The following is a 17,537-nucleotide window of genomic DNA, read 5'->3' as shown; positions in this document are numbered from 1 at the left end:
ATTCTGATTATAGTTTTTTGAGACGATTTCCTGCAGGGAAGGAGAAACATCTATCCCCAAGTACTTAAAGTTTTGAACCAATGGAATAGATATAGAAAGGGACATGGAATCAATTTTAGAATTGAGGGGAAGTAAACATGACATACTCCAATTAATTTTAAACCCAGAGAGAGATCCAAGATGGTGAAATAAATTCAACACATGAGGAATACAATGCGCCGGCATCTCCAAAAACAATAAGATATCATCAGCAAACAAAGAAATATGATGATGAGTATTCCGTATATTTATGGGAGAAATGGTTTTATTTATGGTTTTACAGATTGTCGGACCGCTTGAGCTAAGGGTTCCAAGAATAGAGAACTTTATACAGAACTTTTATCATATTTATGAAACTCGATCCCAGACCCAGATACTGTAGAACCCATACTGCGCAAGGAGAGGACAAACTATTATTTGAATTAATAATATGATATAACCTGTGTAAGGTATCTGAAGCTGAGCGAGATTTAATGAATCCTGTTTGGTCATGATGAACTAGCCTATTCATACATTTCTCTAGACGACGAGATAACTTTATACTTTAGCATATAATTTAACATCAGTCCCTATCAAAGAAAGTGGCCGGTAACTAGAACAGGAAGTCGGATCTTTATATTTTTTTAACAAGAGAGAAATAACAGCTAAATTAATAGATGAGCCTTGAGTAACTGAAAAATTTATCGTACGATCGGGAAAGGTCCTCGGAACGCCCGCAACACAAAGGCATTATTTCACAAAAATTATATGCACCGACAGGGTGCATTTATTTGATAAAAAAAAAAAGGAAAAAAACTATAATACTGTGAAATAGTATTATGATTTAATATAACTTTATTTTATTATATAAGTGTAATTTGTTCATGTGATGGTAAAGCTAAATTTTCAGCAGTCATTACTCACAGGACAGTGTCACCTTTAGAAATCATTTTAATATGCTGAAAGTCAGTTGATATGTGGTTTAAATCATTATGTTTTGATGACCAGCAATCAGTTTTTCTTTGCATGCACTGATGAATCATCAAAAATAAGAACAGGAACATGTATTAAGAAAGTAAATTAGTTCAGTTTTGATTTCATGTTGACTTTAAAGGTGGATTCTTGGACCTCTGATGTGTGTCAGAAAGATAGATTCATCTGCCACTAACAGTTTCCAGTTCTTCCTCTGCAGTGCTGCTCTCCTTTAGCTACTGCCTCAAGCTCTATTGTTTGCTTCAGTTTCAAATCTTCTGTCATTTAGTCAAATCAAATTGTGTCTCCCTTTTCCTGTTGCCTGCTGCAAGGTGCATTTATCTTTATGAAACCGCTATAAATCTCTGAATGCACCAGGACAAACTCAAGACTGAACATGCTACTGCTGCTTTTTTCCTGCCTAACTGTCCTAGGCTTTGTCTTACAGAGCTTCTCTTTGAATGTGTGTGTGTGTCAGAATGTCTGTGTGTGTTTTATCTGAGGATGACACCCAGATCTAGGTTTCATAAATCCTGACACTTTTGCAGAGCCATTCGAAACCCAGAGCTGCTGATTCATGGATTTGAGTTTCACTTAGGGGAGGTGATGAGACTCACGCCATATTTGTGTGTGTGTACGCGTATGTGTACAGGAGATGCTACGCTTTATGTGGAGACACCTGGTCAGTGTGTTGAAGGGAGAGTCCCAGACCCTCTGTTATACCTCCAGTCTGCTGCACTCGTTGGGTTCAGTCACTGTAAGTGCTCCTCCTGTTGTCACGTTAGAAATATTACACTTTCTGCTTGCAATTTGATGAAAGAGAATTGATTAATATTCACTTTAAAAATGAATATATTTGAAAGGACCTTTTTGGCTTATTTTCAACCTAATTATCAATTTACAGCTGGGCTGTAAATGCTATAGACATTACCACAAAATTACCACGTAATAGTTTAATTACCACAAATAGTAATTACAACACATCCCTGAGTATGTATAAACAATGTCTAGTGGTGTTTCAGTAAATAAATAGGCTTCATAATGCAAGACTAGAGGGCATAAATGCAGTACTGCAAATGGGCTAAATGTCCAAAACATGATCATATATGAAATATGCATTTAAAGTCAGTTTGCAATGCATTTAGAAACATATAAATCTAAGAATTATGTAAACATTGCATGTGTTGTGTGACATAATTAGCAAATGATATGCATTACTTAAAGTATACTTTATCATTCTCATGCTAGATGGAAAGTGTAGTTGTAATAGCTTTGTAGGTGTTCTTCATCAACAGTACACAAAAATATTTTTTTATTAATTTAATTATGATCAATACCATAGGTAGGTGGCATTAACAGTATTGTTGTAGCAATCATGTGCAATACTCTTTCAAATGCATCTTTTAGTGAAAGTAATAGACATTTGCTTGAAAATTATTCCTTTAGTATTCCTTTTAAATTCAAAGAATAGCATAAGCTTTATTAACTGGTAAAGTATCTTGATCATATTTCCTGACCTCTCATAGGTGCTGTGCTGTGTGGATAAGCAGGGCATTCTGTCCTGGCCCAACCCCAGTCCCGAGACCGTGCTGTTCTTCAGCGGACGAATAGAACCTCCTCATGACAGCCAGGATGACCTCAGAGACGACCTTTCAGTCAACTCCCTTTGCAGGACAGAGGGCGAGGAGGAGCGAGATGAGGTACTACTGATAGCTAGACTGGAGCATCGTAATTTCTTTTAATTATGGTGATTTGAATTAGGTTACTGCAAAAATACAGTATGTAATTGTATTTGATAGGGCTGGACTTGAATAAGTTATTATTTTAGCCTCTGTGTTTTGTCTCACTTCAGTCTGTGTATGTGTGTTTTCCTGTGTATAGCCTCAGGAAGGCGAAGCACTGCTGTGTTTACCAGCATTTGAACCCTCCCTTCACATGGCTGAGCAGGAACCCAGCGAGACATCACATGACAATGCCCGCTCCTCAGATACCCAGCGCCAGCGTCAAGGACCCCAAACCACCCGCTCCAAACACCCATCAGGCTCCAACGTCAGTTTCAGCCATGACACTGAAGGTGGTGATGATAACATTGCTCAGGTAGGATTAGGGTCTTAATATTGCTACCAGAGCTGGTTCGGGTTATAGCTCTGCGGTTTGGTTCATGTGTTTGTGTGTGTCTATTTCCAGCAATGCGGTGTGGGTGATGATCTGTGTGAAGCAGAAGATTTTGTGTGTGACTATCATCTGGAGATGTTGAGCCTGTCCCAGGATCAGCAGAACCCTGTCAGCATCCAGTTTGATGATTCCGGGTGGCAGAATCACCTGCCCTCTTTGAAGCCTCTTGGCTTGAACATCCTATTGAACTTGTGCAATGCCACCATCACCCAGCAGCTCTGCAGATTCTCAGACCACTTGTCAAACTTGGCGCTGCAGGAATGCCACGGGGCCGTTCTACCCGTTCATGTTCCCTGGGGCCTCTGTGAACTATCTCGCCTTATAGGTAAATTAGAGAAGTATGTTAATAAACAGATTTTTAGTATTTATAGTATTGCACAATAATCTGCATTTGTGAAATAATTTTTTTTGTAAACATCTGTACAAATTCAGAATCCACCCCATCCCCCGGCAGACCCCCAAAATATAATCAAACAAATAAATAAGCAAAATAAAATAATAATAATAAAAATAAATTAATATTAATAGATAAATAAATAACAATAAAATAATTTTTACAAAGATTTTAGGAAAGATGACACAACATCAAAAGCCACAAATCCATAGTCTTCACACTAGATCCATGTATACAAGAAGTAGAGAGTTCCATTGAGATAATGTCCAACACACACACAGTCCAGGTTCGTCTGTCCATTGTGTGAGGAGGATTCCATCGGTTGACTAGCTATTTTTTGCTGCTGTGAGAGCAGCTAGCAGTAAATATCTTTGTTGGACGGACAAGGTGAAGTCCCACAAGTCAATCATAAAAAAAAAAAAAAAAAGGCAAGGAGTCAAACATATCTCAGTACCCAACAAATATGATCGGTCCTGTGAGAGAGAGGGGCACTCCCAAAAAAAAAAAAATTTAATAAAAAGAAAAACCTGCCTAAAACTCCTTAGGAACAGAGCTTAAACGGCAGATTCGTATAAAAACGTTTCATTGGAGTCAAGTAAACCCTATGCAGCAATTTCCAATGAATCATTTGGTGATTAGGGTTTTTAGAAGACAATTTAAATATACCCCGTACCTGATCGGAAAACAAAAAATGCACATCCTCATTAAGATTCAAGAGATTGGTTGACAAAACAGAAAAAATTAGGGTCAGGAGTACAAGGGGCATAAACTGAAAGAAATACAATATTTCTATTCTCCACTATTGTTTTTATATGTTTTATTCTACCATCTGTATCGCAACCTTTCTCTAAAATAGGACCAATATTAGGACACCCTTGGTTTTAGTATCTGAACCGAAGATGAGTGAGATAAAACTTATTATTATACCTGTGTATCCTCCTCTTTCAAATGGGATTCTTGAACTAACACTATATCAATCTTTCTTCTTCGCAAAAAATCCAGAAAACCTGTACGTTTGTGAGGGCCATTTAGCCCATTAATATTACAACTCAGAATATTAAGGTCAGTCATAGTTATCAAACAGAATTACTGCATAATAAGACAAAATACAAGTTTGAAAATAAAACCAGTTGAGTCTACCATTAAACCACCCCCTCCCTCCCCGTTACCATTCAAAAAAAACATAAACACATTCCCATGAACTATGGCAGATCAAACCAAGAACAAACCTTGATCTGCCAGCACCCCTTAATATGGTCCGTGGCGTCAACAAAAGCCTGCACATTACTGTAGCACCAACATTTGGCCCCATATTCACATATTGACTAGGTAGGATTTCTATTTAAAAAAAAATAAAATAAAAAAAAGAGGAGAGATAAAGAACACAACTAAATCAAATAAAATATCTTATTCAGTAAGCGATACTGTATGCACAATGAACTATGAATTAAGAAGTGAGCAGTGAAAGACAGTCACCTAACCATTTAGAGCATTAGGTCCACCTTGATTGAGAATGACCTTCAGCGTTGCAGGATGCCAGCTTCTCTAATTTCCTTCCTAATTGGCGTAAATGCATTTCTTCTTTTTCGGTGACCGGAGAAAAATCTGGAAAGAAAGACAGCGTTGCTTTCACCGGGGCATGAAGTCTGGCAGAATGAGCTCCCTGTCCATGTAACGCAGCAGTTTAAAGATGAAAACCCGTGGTTTAACGCGATCTGAGGAGAATCTTGTGTACACGCGATGCGCTCGCTCCACTTCAATCTCTTTGCCCGCCAGAGACAGGAGCCACGTCGGTAGCGATCTTTTCAAAAAGCCCATAGGGTCGTACTATTCGGAGCCTTCAGGATATCCAACCAGACACTGATTGCTGCGCCTATTGCGATCCTGTAAGTCCACAACCTGTTGCTCGAGCGCGGCAACGCGCCTATCGTGATCTGCAACAACTTTCTTTTGTTCTCTCATCTCCCCTGTAAGAAGATCCAGTTTAGAGCTTAGTGACTGAACAACTGACCTGTGAGAAGCGATCTCGTTCCGCAACACCGTCAACTCGGTTCTTAGAATGTCCTCAAAGTGTGTAACAGTGTTCGCCATCTTGTCCATCATATCACTCGCGGTCGGTGACTTGGATTTCTTCTTAATCGGAGAAGCTGATGGAGACAACTCCTGCTGTTTACGACTGCATACCATCAGGCAAAGCACCACCAATGAATAAAACTTAAAACAAAACGAAAAAATCTGCAAAAAGAGGCCAAACGTACGGAGCTCTACTCGAGTGCGACAAGGTTCATGAGCATGTCATGTGACTCTCGAAATTAATTAATTAATTAATCTGGGATTTCATTCATTTTGAACTCCTGTTGCTTCTATAGGCCTAAACACAAAGGACATTTTTTACACATTCAATATATAGATTTTAAAATCTCTTGGCCAATCAGTCTTTTTTTTTAAATCAGATTAGAATTATAATTGTGCCCTAAACAGAAAATACCCGAAATTAAAATATGTAATAGTATTGTTGACAGAAATTTTAAATAAAACATGTAGAAACCAAGCTGCAACCTCCCGGTCTCTGTCTTGAAACCAATATATTTTATAAAAAAAAAGATTTCTTTCAAAATCGATTATACTGAAATACTTAACTTCAAACAGAACACACACACGCAAAAAAACTACAACAACAAAAAAAAGTGGGGGATACATAAAACAAATATAATTTGTTAATTTGTTAATTTATAAAATTTAATATGAGAGATGTTTTGTTAATTTGTTAATTTTATAAAATTTAATATGAGAAATGTTTTTATACATTTCTTGTTTCTAGTAATTGAAATCAGTTTCATAAAATATATTAAGTTCTTTACAAAAAAAACTTAAAAGAGGGAATAATAGACATAATTTTTGCTTTATGTACATGAAACTTCCCAAGAAGAATTATCACCATTAAAGTGTTAAAACTACATCTGATCCAGTATTACAATTCCAAAAGGGAGTTAGTCCCATAGACCTACCATGTTAAAATGCCCAACATCCGAAAAAATATGTTTACAGCCTGGTACAATAAGTGGTTTTGGTCTATAAAGCTACCTTCATGACAACTGTGAGGGGGTTGAATTTTTTTTATAACTCATCCGTTTCAATTATATTAAGCCTTAAAGTTCTGCATAATTAAGGGCATGGCCTCTTGAGTGACAGGTGGATTGCTGCTGTCACCACTGTCGCATTAGGCAGGTGTGGTTTCAGCAACCAGCTCCACCCACGTCCAGCCTTTTTGCTCATTTTCGATGATCCGGGCATGACAAGCAGCCAAGATGGAGACAGCCATCTCTGCCCAGTTTGAGCTTCAAAAATGCTCTTCAGAAACTTACGGGTGACATCACAGACACTACGTTTTTTTTTACAGTCTATAGTAAAAACTAAAAACTCACTTAATTTTTTAAAAACGTTAATAATTTTATGTATTCTTTAGCAAAACAAATATCAATTATATATAAATGATATAAATATTAATTATATATAATTATATTTTATACTGTGTATTATGCTGTGATGCCCATATTCACTTGTAGCAATTAAAATTAAGAAAAAAAATTTTTTTTTATTTTTTTTAAGAAAATACTGAATGGTGTGCACATACAAAAACCCAAATTGGGCCCAGGTGCAGGACAAAAAAGGATAACAATAAATAAAGAAAACATAGCACAGTAGGTTGGTGCCTGTTGAAGATCTAATCAATCAAAACATTGCATTGTTTATAAATAAATGTATATAGGAGCAGTATTGCCAGTGTGTGGACATTCCTTCTATATTTATTTTTAATTTGTCAACAAAAATGTAGAATTTTCATATGAGGCATTTAACAGTTATCGGTTTCAGGCAGAATTGGTGCATGCTTCAACATATAATGATAAATGGAAACAAATCTCCAAAAAAAGCCAATAAGGACACGCAATTATATATATTGGATATTGTGCATCCCTAATTATTGTTTGTCTTTTAGTCTGGCAGTACTTATAGTGACTAGTGACATTAAACTCATTTTAGTATCTTAACATCCTTTCTTAAGATTACTGGGTTGTTCTTTCCTGTTCTGTTGAATGTCAGGTTTCACTCCGGGAGCGAGGGAACTGTTTAAGCATGAGAACCATCTGGCTCTGTACCAGCTTCCTTCCGGAGAGAAGGCCAAAGAATCTGCTCCCCGGCGCCTCCATAACTTCACTAAACGCCAGCCCACCATCAGTCACCTCATCAGTCTGTTCGTCAGGGACAGCACTACCAGTATGACACATTTTTTCACTGTCCCACTTCCTGTTTGTCCTTGGTGGTTTGTTTAGCCACTGACCTTTGCCCTTTGAACTCTGTTCAGATAATGTACAGATGCTCTCCCACGGCTCGGCCGACCTCATCCTGGAAGCCTGCACAGATTTCTGGGATGGGGCGGACATCTATCCGCTGTCTGGCTCGGATAGGTCAGAGACACTAATTGAAAAACACTAGTCATTTATTTTTCTTAATATGCAGAGTGGAGAATTTTCTTTGTGTACTAAACTACTGGTGTTATGCCCCATAGGAAAAAGGTTTTAGATTTCTACCAACGTGCCTGTCTGTCAGGATATTGTTCTGCATTCGCCTATAAGCCTATGCAGGTGGCGTTGTCTGAACAGCTCAATGGAAAGTGTGTGGAGCTGGCTCCAGGCCCCATGCTCTTTTCTGGGGTGGAGCTTCCCAGTACCACCCCCATCAAACACGGCAGCCGCAGGAACAGCTGGAGCTCTGATGGTAAGAGACATTGTCTGTTCAGCTCACAGTCTGGACAATAGAACTAAAAATATATATCTTGATATGTTTGTCTAGCGATCGGCTGATCCAATAGATACATAGATGTTTATGTAGCTGGATAGATGGATAGGTACATATATACGTAGATGGATAGGTACATAGATACTTAGATGGATAGACAGACAGATAGATGGATAAATACATCTATGGATAGGCAGATAACAGAAACGGAGGATAACTTAAATTGATAGGTAGCTACATATTTGGATAGATAGATGGATGGATTGATTGATGGATAGATAAATAGATGGATAGACCAATATGTAGATGGCTGGATTGATGGTTGGATGTTACATACATAGATGGATAGACATATAGTTACATACTTGGACAGGTACATAGATGGATAGGCACATATGTAGATGTATGGATGGATAGTTACATAGCTGCATAGATAGTTGGATTGTAGATAGAAGTGGATGGTTTAAACTGATTCATTGAAATGAATCAAACTTACCAACTCCAACATGTTTGTGGACTGTACATGTTTCAGAGGGTATTGGAGAAGGTTTGGAGAAGGAGGACTGTGTGCAGGCTCTGAGTGGCCAGATCTTCATGGGAATGGTGTCGTCCCAGTTCCAGGCCCGACTGGACACTGTACGGCTCATTGAGAACCTGGTGGGAGCCTGTATCCGCTTTGTGTACTTCTCCATGGAGGACGAGCTACGCAGCAAAGTATGACACTGATGGGAAAAACACTCAGTAAAAACATGATGCTTTTGCCATGTCATATTTATTCACCTCTTAATGTTGTCTTTGCTTGTAGGTGTTTGCAGAGAAGATGGGTTTGGAGACGGGCTGGAACTGTCACATCTCTCTGACCCCAAACGGAGATGGTCACTGCGATGGTGCTCCGTCCAGCCCGAGCCAAGCAGGATCTCTACATGATGACCTTCTTCATGGTGAGTGTGTCTTTCTGCCTGCCTGCCTGCCTGCCTGCACACAATCTTTACATTACATTTTTCTAATGTAAATTTTCCTAATTTAAATGATCCAACTTCTCTGTGTTCTTAGATTCTCGTGATGATGCAGAGGGCCCACTACTGCCTGAAGACCAATCAGATCTTGCCAGCTTCCAGCCTACTGACAGTGATGTGCCCAGTTTCTTAGAAGACTGCAACAGAGTAAGCAATAGCAGTACAATTAGATTTTAGAATTAGATTCTAGTGCCAGATTTAGGTGGCACAGAAGCACTTCTAAAGTGTCACATAGACTTTTTAATGCTGCTTAGAGCTGGTATAAGTGTTTGGCAGTTTGAAATATATTTTGGAGTTTCTGAAATACTGATTGATGCTCTTTCCTCTCTCTTGTTCTATAGGCCAAACTGCCTCGTGGCATTCATCAGGTTCGCCCACATTTGAAGAACATAGACAATGTGCCTCTACTGGTGCCCCTGTTTACAGACTGCACCCCTGAAAGTGAGTCAGCCTCAACACCAGCTTTAAAGTCAGCATGAAGCAAAAGTTGTGTTCAGCTTTTCTTCTGTTATGATGTATATCCGAATTAAACTGCCTCTCTAATGAAAAAAAAGTGGTTCGGGACTTGATTTTTGTCAATTTGTCAATTTTGATCTCATGCTGACTTAAATACCCCTTGGCGTTTTGTGGCTTTTAGTCCTTGTGTGTATATGCTAGTGTACTTGAGTTGAACCCTCTAAATATTTGTGTTTGACAGCAATGTGTGAAATGATGAAGATCATGCAGGAGAACAAAGAGGTGACGTGCTGTTTGGGGAGCTCCGCAAACTTCCGTAACAGCTGCCTTTTTCTGCAGAGTGACATCAGGTGGGTAACACACACGTCACTGTACTCCGCTGTACACCAGAATTAAATATGACCTATAATCCTATGCAAAGCTGCAATCTAAAGAGTGGCAATTTTCAAGAAACTAAAAAGATAGCTTTGAGTTTTTTTGTCACTGCATAATTCTAAATGTGTGACATAATTAAATATAGTGTACATCAGCCTAAGAAATGAAGTTTCTTTTAGAGTACTCTATTTGAATTTGAAATTTTGAAACTCTCTCTCTGTGTGTTTTAGTATCTCCCTGGATCCTCTGTACCCGTCCCGGTGCTCATGGGAGACATTTGGGTATGCTGCAGGCTGCGGGCTGAATAGAGACTGTGATGAGCTGTCTCCACTGGGGCTCAGTGCTCGTCTCAACAGCCTCGCCTGCTCCATGTCCTTCCATCAGGGTGAGAGTGTCAGCATGGTCAAACTCATAGAGCAGGTATGGGGAGCTCTCCCATGCACACACGCTGTAGGGTTGATGAGGCTGTTGATCACATGGGAGCAAGAAGATACAAGCTCATTTATTTACTACCGTTCAAAAGTTTGGGGTCTGTACAATTTTTGAAAGAAGTCTTTAATGATCACCAAATCTACATTCATTTGATAAAAAAATACAGTAAAAACAGTAACACTGTGAAATATCATTAGAATTTCAAATAACTGTTTTTATTTTATATTTTAAAATTTATTTATTCCTGAATTTTTAGTAATCATTACTGAAGTGTCTGCGTAATATTTCTGTGGAAACCATGATACTTTTCTTTAAAGATTTTTTTGATGAATAGAAAGCCGAAGAGCAGCATTTATTTGAAATAGAAAATTTTTGTATCTATATAAATGTCTTTACTGTCATTTTGAGAAATGTAATGTATAATATGTATAAAATAAAATTTAATGTATATTCTTACTGAATAAAAGTATTAATTTTTATTTTTTTAAAAAACCTGAAAATCTTTCCGATCCCATACTTTTGAAAGGTAGTGTACATATACAACTGAAATGAAAAAAAAGGGGGGATTTTTAGTGCTTATTATATGTAGACACATATAAATGGGCATGATCCTGCATCATCCACGTGAGCACCACAGCTCAATGTAGCTAAAACATGTCTGCCAACCACCACACCACAGTTCATGCAAAAAAAGTGTACTTTAAAAAAAATATATAAATAAATAAAAATATTATGAATATAGTCATTCAGGTTCAAGTCTTGCTTGAAACCAGTCCCAATCCCATTCCCCCATCAACATTTCCTGTATATTTTGACTGTGTCTAATAAAACAATCTTTAAAAAAAAACCTGTTTGAATCTGAGTCCTGTCTGTTGATGTATCTTCAGGCGAGACACACCACTTACGGCATTCGCAAGTGCTTCCTCTTCCTACTGCAGTGTCAACTGACACTGGTCATGATTCAGGTGAGAAAAAAACAGACCTGTATGTTATTTACAGGAAATAAAATGAACAGAATTCATATTTGTGCTCTTGATGTTTTGGTTTTGTAGTTCCTGGCCTGCCTTATTCAGCTGCCTCCTCCCATGAATATTACAGACATACTGTGGCTTTCCTGCTTCTGTTACCCACTGCTAAGGTAACAGGGAAGAAAACACAAAAAAGATGCCCACATGTTGCATTTTAGTAAAACTGGGTCCTTGTGTCATATCGGTGAACTACATGTATAATAAAAAAATGTTGGCATTCACAGCATGTCCTTCCTGGGAAAACCTCCTGACAGTTCAGTGATGACAGTCGCTACTGGAAAGAATCTAGACTCCATACCACGCAAGGTCAGTCATGAGACCACACAGTGCACTGGATTTAAACGGCAAACTATTTAAACATGCTTGACATAACTGTGCATGTGCATTCATGTTATTTTTGATTCCCACCCACAGACTCAGCACTACTTCCTAGGCTGGTTCCTGTTGAAGTTCGGTCTTACGATGTTAGCCTACTTAGTCGGCTTTGGGTTTTCTCTACAGGAAGTGTATTCTAGAGCAGCTAATCTCACAAAAATTGATAACAGCACCTGCTCTCACATACTGATATCCAGGTGCACAAACACTTGAATGTCATTTTCTCTATGTTTAGATGCCATGAATTAGTTATGAGTGCTAATCAATGATTAATGTATACAGCTCCCAGGATGGCCCGCAGTGGTTTGGTGAATTGTCCAATGGGCTGCTTTTGATTCAGAAGATCATGGCAGGTTTTCTGGCTTTGCACACAGGTGACTTTACTAAAATACATTGTCTCATTTGAATATTTACTTTTATTTAGATGGATCTGAGTGAAAAACCCTATCTGTCTTCCTCTCTTTCAGTGGTCATCTCTCTGAGCTATGTGCACCGTTCACAACCCCTGTGGAGGAGGAACCCGTTCAGTAACACATGGTGGTGTCTCACAGTGCCAGTGGTGTAAGTGTAGAGAATTGTTATTTTATTATCAAAGTCACATGCTAAAAGTAATTTGTTTAGATGTAAAACGTTTTTTTTTTACTAGTAGAAGCAAGTATTTTCACTTGCCTGGGATCATATAAAAGCACTTTGCCAATGGTTGTTCTTGCAGGTTGTTGGGACAGGTTGTTCAGGCTGTGGTAGATTATCAGTTGTGGCAGGACAGGAGTAGAGAGGTGGTCTTCACGCTACATCATATTCCCCTCTTGGTCTGGCTGTTGGTCTCTCTGTCCATCGTGCTTGTGGTGCTAATCAATGAAGCAGTAAAACTGCATGAAATCAGGTAAGAGGATAAATCGCTTTAATGTAGAGTTCTGTCACCACTTACTCAACTTCATGCCATTACCAACCCTACATGACTTTCTTTCGTTGTTGCTTTTTTTCATACAATTAACGCATTTATAAAAAATGAAAATAAAAACAGATAAATGCACCATGAAAGTAGGCCATTTAAAATATTCCAAGTCATCTGAAGCTGTGTTTAGTTAGATTAAATTAATAATAATATTACTTTTATTCAGTAAGGAAGGACACAATACAGTCATCAAAAAAGACAATTATGTTTTAAACTTTCATCATTCATCAAAAAATCCTGAAAGAAATGTATCACAGTTTCCACAAAAATATTAAGCAGTTAGAACTGATTTCAACACTGATAATAAGAAATGTTTCTTGGGCAGCAAATCAGCATATTAGAATCATTTCTAAAAAACCATGTAACGATCATGAGTTAATGGCTGCTGAAAATTCTGTCATCACAGGAATAAATTGCATTTAAAACACATTAAGGTTTACAATAAGGTGTCATTTGTTAACATTACACGAACGAACAATGATCAACACATTTATTACAGTATGTATTAATCTTAGTTAATAAAAACACATTGTCGTTCATTGTTTGTTCATGTTAATTCACAGTGCATTATCCAATGTTAACGAACACAACTTATGATTTTAATAATGCATTAGTAAATGTTGAAATTAACATTAAGATTAATAAATGCTGTAGAAATATTGTTCATTCTTAGTTCATGTTTACTAATGTAGTTAACTAATGAACCTTGTGTTACCCATATTAAAATAGAAAACAGTTATTTTAAATGATAATATTTAACTATTTTGACAGAATCTACTATTTTATTTCTTATGTGATTCCTTTACATGCTAAATGAGCCCAAATCTAGCCTACATAAACCATTAATCATATAACCCACAGTTTATGAAAATATGGCTCTGATTTCAGGTTACGAGTGCGTTACCAGAAGAGGCAGAAGCTTCAGTTTGAGACTAAGCTGGGGATGAACTCTCCCTTCTGACCTGTGTCTGTACACTTAAGCGTCATGGTTATTTCACTGGTGGAGAAGAAGACTCCTTTGGATTTCCCCCCAACAGACTGCTTCCTGTAACACCTCCAATGGGCGGAACTCTGTTTTTCCCATGAAGGCCACTGAGGGCTGCATTTTTAATCTGTGAGATCCTAAACTATCTTTTGATTTAGACTTTACTCAAAGTAAAGATTTCATCTGTGTTATTTGAGGGATGTTGACCTGCATGCTGCTTTGGTTTGGACAGGGTCAGTTAATGGAGGGATTGTTTTTCGATGAGGCCATTCCTTTATCCCTCTCAAAACCTGAAACTGTAATGCACAATATAGAGAACATATACCAAAATGTACAATGGAGGGCTAAATTAGCATGATTTTTCTTATTCTTTTTTAGCTTTTTATTAGATGTTATGAAATGGGGATTTTATTGATTTCCTTTGTTTTAAACACGAGACAGTTGACCGCTCATGAGATGAGCTTTAGCTGTAGATTCTCTGTTTATTTTTTAGCCGTATGGTTCTTTGTCACACTGCTGAGAGGTTTTGTGCAGTTCATTTAGTACGTTATAAGAGCTTGTTGAAGCCTGTTTTAACAGGTTATAATGTGAATGTCATCACCACAACTTACCTCATATTCAGAGGGGAAATATTTAATTCTGTTTTCTTTTGTGATCAAGTGAATTCATTTACAAGAATTTTACAGCAAGAGCAACTTGGCTGAGAAGCTTGGCTTCCAAAATCAAATGCAGTCAGTGGGAGACTGTGCAAACTCATTTACTAGCTTGCCTAGAATCAGTCAGGCTTTACATTTCGTTTTCTCTTACAAATCAATATCAGATGAAATGCAGTAATTTTTTTTGTCGTCTTTTGAACTATTTTTACTGCAAAGTTCTTAAGTTCAATCAAAACAAAGGCTTTTTAACCAGGCAGAGCAATAGCTTTCCAGCTGAAGGAAGAATGTTCCAACTTGAATGGTTCTCATTCTGTCTATAGTGTCTTTTTGTTGTTGTTATTTTTGGTGTTTTGACACGTGATTGTCAGCCAGAATGCACTGATTTTTATTTTTTGCATACATTTGCATGCAAGACAACATTTGCCTGGTTTCTCACCGCACATTTTTTCAAGAGAATTATTTTAGATGTTCTGTAATGAATATATCTATCTCTGGATGGGGTGGGCTTATTTACAAAAAATATTTTTATAATTCTTTTTTTCACCCCCATCCAGAGAATTCAGTGTTTACTGGTAAAGAGGGATATTGAACTTTTATTCTGTTCTACCTCTAGCTGATTGCTAATATAATTTAGGCAACGTCATAATTTTAATAGGTTTTATTATTATTTTAATTTATCTAGTTGGGCTGCAGCCATGGAGTATAAGGGGCTCAATAACAGTGTCACCAGATGTGCTTATTTAAAAATGACAGTGACCAGCTAATCTCCAAATTACCAGCATTTCTTTTTTCCAATAGTAGTGCAAATCACTAACATATAGCCTGAAACCTCTGATTTACCCTAGGCTTAATGAAAGGAGAATTTAAAGGGATAGTCCACCCAAAAATAGAAATTGTCATCATTAACACACCCTCATGTTGTTCCAAACCTCTTAGACTTTATTTCATCTGCAGAACATAAAAGGAGATATTTAGTAGAATGTGTTTGTATCCATATAGTCAAGGTCATTCAGGTTTAGAATAATATGAGGGTGAATAAATCATTTGACTTTTCATTTTTAGATGAACTGTCCCATTAAGTTGCTGCTAGACCTGTATAAAGTGGTAGATTTTAACCTATACTCAAGAACCCAGGTAGTATTTTCTAAAGAACATGTCTTTCCAATAATCCACTATCTATCCCATTTTCTATGTAATGAACTGCAGTCTTAATTTATTGATTTCCTGCCTTTTTTGTTCTTGTCTCACTGCTATACTATAGTTTAAATCACAAATGCATACTGTAATTTCTAATCTAATGTTGATATTTATTTTGAAATGATTACATATGTCTGTACATCTTAACAGCAAATGATTGCAACCTAACAGCCTTTTCCATAATGCATCTAGAGATAGTTATAGGCACTGAATGTTCATAAGTGCATTTTTGCAATGCATGTTACATGCTTTCTTCTACTTTTCCTGCTCATTCAACAGGAAGGCGGGTCTTATTATGTGTTCAGAGGTTATATTGCCCCATTACATAACTGTTGCTGTGGTTTAATGTTTTCATTCAGAATCACTTCTGTGTAACTAAGCCACTCAAATACAGACATATTGAAGAAATCAAGAAGCAAGTTAAGCTGTTAATTTTTAATTGGTGCTAAATCAGTGGTACAAAAAATTTACAATTAAGAAAATTGTAAAATAGCATATCAGTATAGGGGGAAATTTGTTTTAATAAGCACTGATCGAATCTGTTATGTACAAATGGTAGTAACAGGAAAAATGTTTTGGGAGCAGTGTTTTTTGTACTGTAATTTTTTGGTAATTATTTTTGGAATCTTCTCTCTTCCCTTATTTCCTGATGTATGCATGATACAGACAATAAGGTTGCAAGGTTTTTTGATTTACTCATCTGCTGAACATTGAATATGTTGACTCAGTCATGCATGGGTTAAAATGTTGCTGATGTTTTTCCATCAGTCAGAAAATCTGTAATCTTTAAGCCAGGAGTGTGAATCAGGCCCTTTTAGGGGGCTGTACAGAACCTCTCTGCAAAATGCCTGGGCTACAACCTACACTGATTGATCCAATATATTTGCTATTTATGAATGTTCATAAGATTTATAAATGTTGTACAGTTTGTATTTTTTTATGATGTCTTTAACATTGATTTCTCCCCTTCACCAGAGAATATTTGTGACCAATGTTATGTTAATAAATGTTCATTTTAAAAAAAGGGTGTGCTCTTTCATTAAGAAAGTCTCTTATGATATTGTAATATTCAACTGTCCAAATCATTTCATCCATTCTGCCAGTTTTACATACTGCAGTATTTAAAGGAATATTTTACACACAAAATGTACTCTTGGGCCATCAAAAATTTAAATGAATTTGTTGCTTCATTGGATCAGATTTAAAGAAGAAATTTACCATTCAATCATTTGCTCACCAATGGATCATCTGGAGTGAATGGGTGCCGTCAGAATGAGAGTTTGAACAGGTGATAAAAACATCACAATAACTCATACATAATCCACACGATTTAAGTAAAGTGAAAAGCTGCATGTTTGTAATAAACAAATCCATTATTAAGGCATTTTAACACTAAACTGATGCTTCTGGCCAGAGTCCATAGTCTTCCAATAATACGTCTTCCAGAGATATGGGCAAAACTAATCTGCTTTAATATATTTCACATTCTGTTACTGTAACATCTGGAAAAGTCGTTAGTGATTAAATATTGACTGAAAAGGTTACAGGAGTTTTAATATTCAGATTTTCAAAGACTTTTGCCATTTTGTGTTGCTATAATCGTCCAGTAGGGGGCGTTGTCTGCACCTAAAGAGGTGCCACAGCATCAGAGGTTGTGATTGGATCTAGTGGTTGACAGACGGGATGTTGGCCAATCATCGTTGAAA

At 37.1% G+C, this 17,537-nt stretch overlaps 1 protein-coding gene across 1 annotated transcript in view; it reads left to right on the top strand.

Moving 5' to 3' along the window:
• Positions 1 to 16,848, top strand: part of LOC306857994 (transmembrane protein 94-like) — a 29,193-nt gene extending 12,345 nt beyond the window's left edge. The window contains exons 12-32 of the mRNA XM_079398327.1: positions 1,643 to 1,747; positions 2,517 to 2,690; positions 2,872 to 3,087; positions 3,178 to 3,490; positions 7,661 to 7,834; positions 7,923 to 8,025; positions 8,127 to 8,335; positions 8,889 to 9,070; positions 9,162 to 9,297; positions 9,410 to 9,519; positions 9,714 to 9,813; positions 10,070 to 10,178; positions 10,434 to 10,623; positions 11,523 to 11,600; positions 11,688 to 11,773; positions 11,888 to 11,969; positions 12,078 to 12,235; positions 12,321 to 12,412; positions 12,506 to 12,599; positions 12,751 to 12,921; positions 13,882 to 16,848. Coding sequence (XP_079254453.1) covers positions 1,643 to 1,747; positions 2,517 to 2,690; positions 2,872 to 3,087; positions 3,178 to 3,490; positions 7,661 to 7,834; positions 7,923 to 8,025; positions 8,127 to 8,335; positions 8,889 to 9,070; positions 9,162 to 9,297; positions 9,410 to 9,519; positions 9,714 to 9,813; positions 10,070 to 10,178; positions 10,434 to 10,623; positions 11,523 to 11,600; positions 11,688 to 11,773; positions 11,888 to 11,969; positions 12,078 to 12,235; positions 12,321 to 12,412; positions 12,506 to 12,599; positions 12,751 to 12,921; positions 13,882 to 13,954 — 2,955 coding nt within the window. The 3' untranslated portion in view covers positions 13,955 to 16,848. The remainder of the gene's footprint in view (positions 1 to 1,642; positions 1,748 to 2,516; positions 2,691 to 2,871; positions 3,088 to 3,177; positions 3,491 to 7,660; positions 7,835 to 7,922; positions 8,026 to 8,126; positions 8,336 to 8,888; positions 9,071 to 9,161; positions 9,298 to 9,409; positions 9,520 to 9,713; positions 9,814 to 10,069; positions 10,179 to 10,433; positions 10,624 to 11,522; positions 11,601 to 11,687; positions 11,774 to 11,887; positions 11,970 to 12,077; positions 12,236 to 12,320; positions 12,413 to 12,505; positions 12,600 to 12,750; positions 12,922 to 13,881) is intronic.
• The last annotated feature ends 689 nt before the right edge of the window (positions 16,849 to 17,537 follow it).

The sequence above is a fragment of the Barbus barbus genome (assembly GCF_936440315.1).
Source record: "Barbus barbus genome assembly, chromosome: 38".
Classification (NCBI taxonomy): Eukaryota; Metazoa; Chordata; class Actinopteri; order Cypriniformes; family Cyprinidae; genus Barbus; species Barbus barbus.
This window is presented reverse-complemented; position numbering and strand designations above follow the sequence as displayed.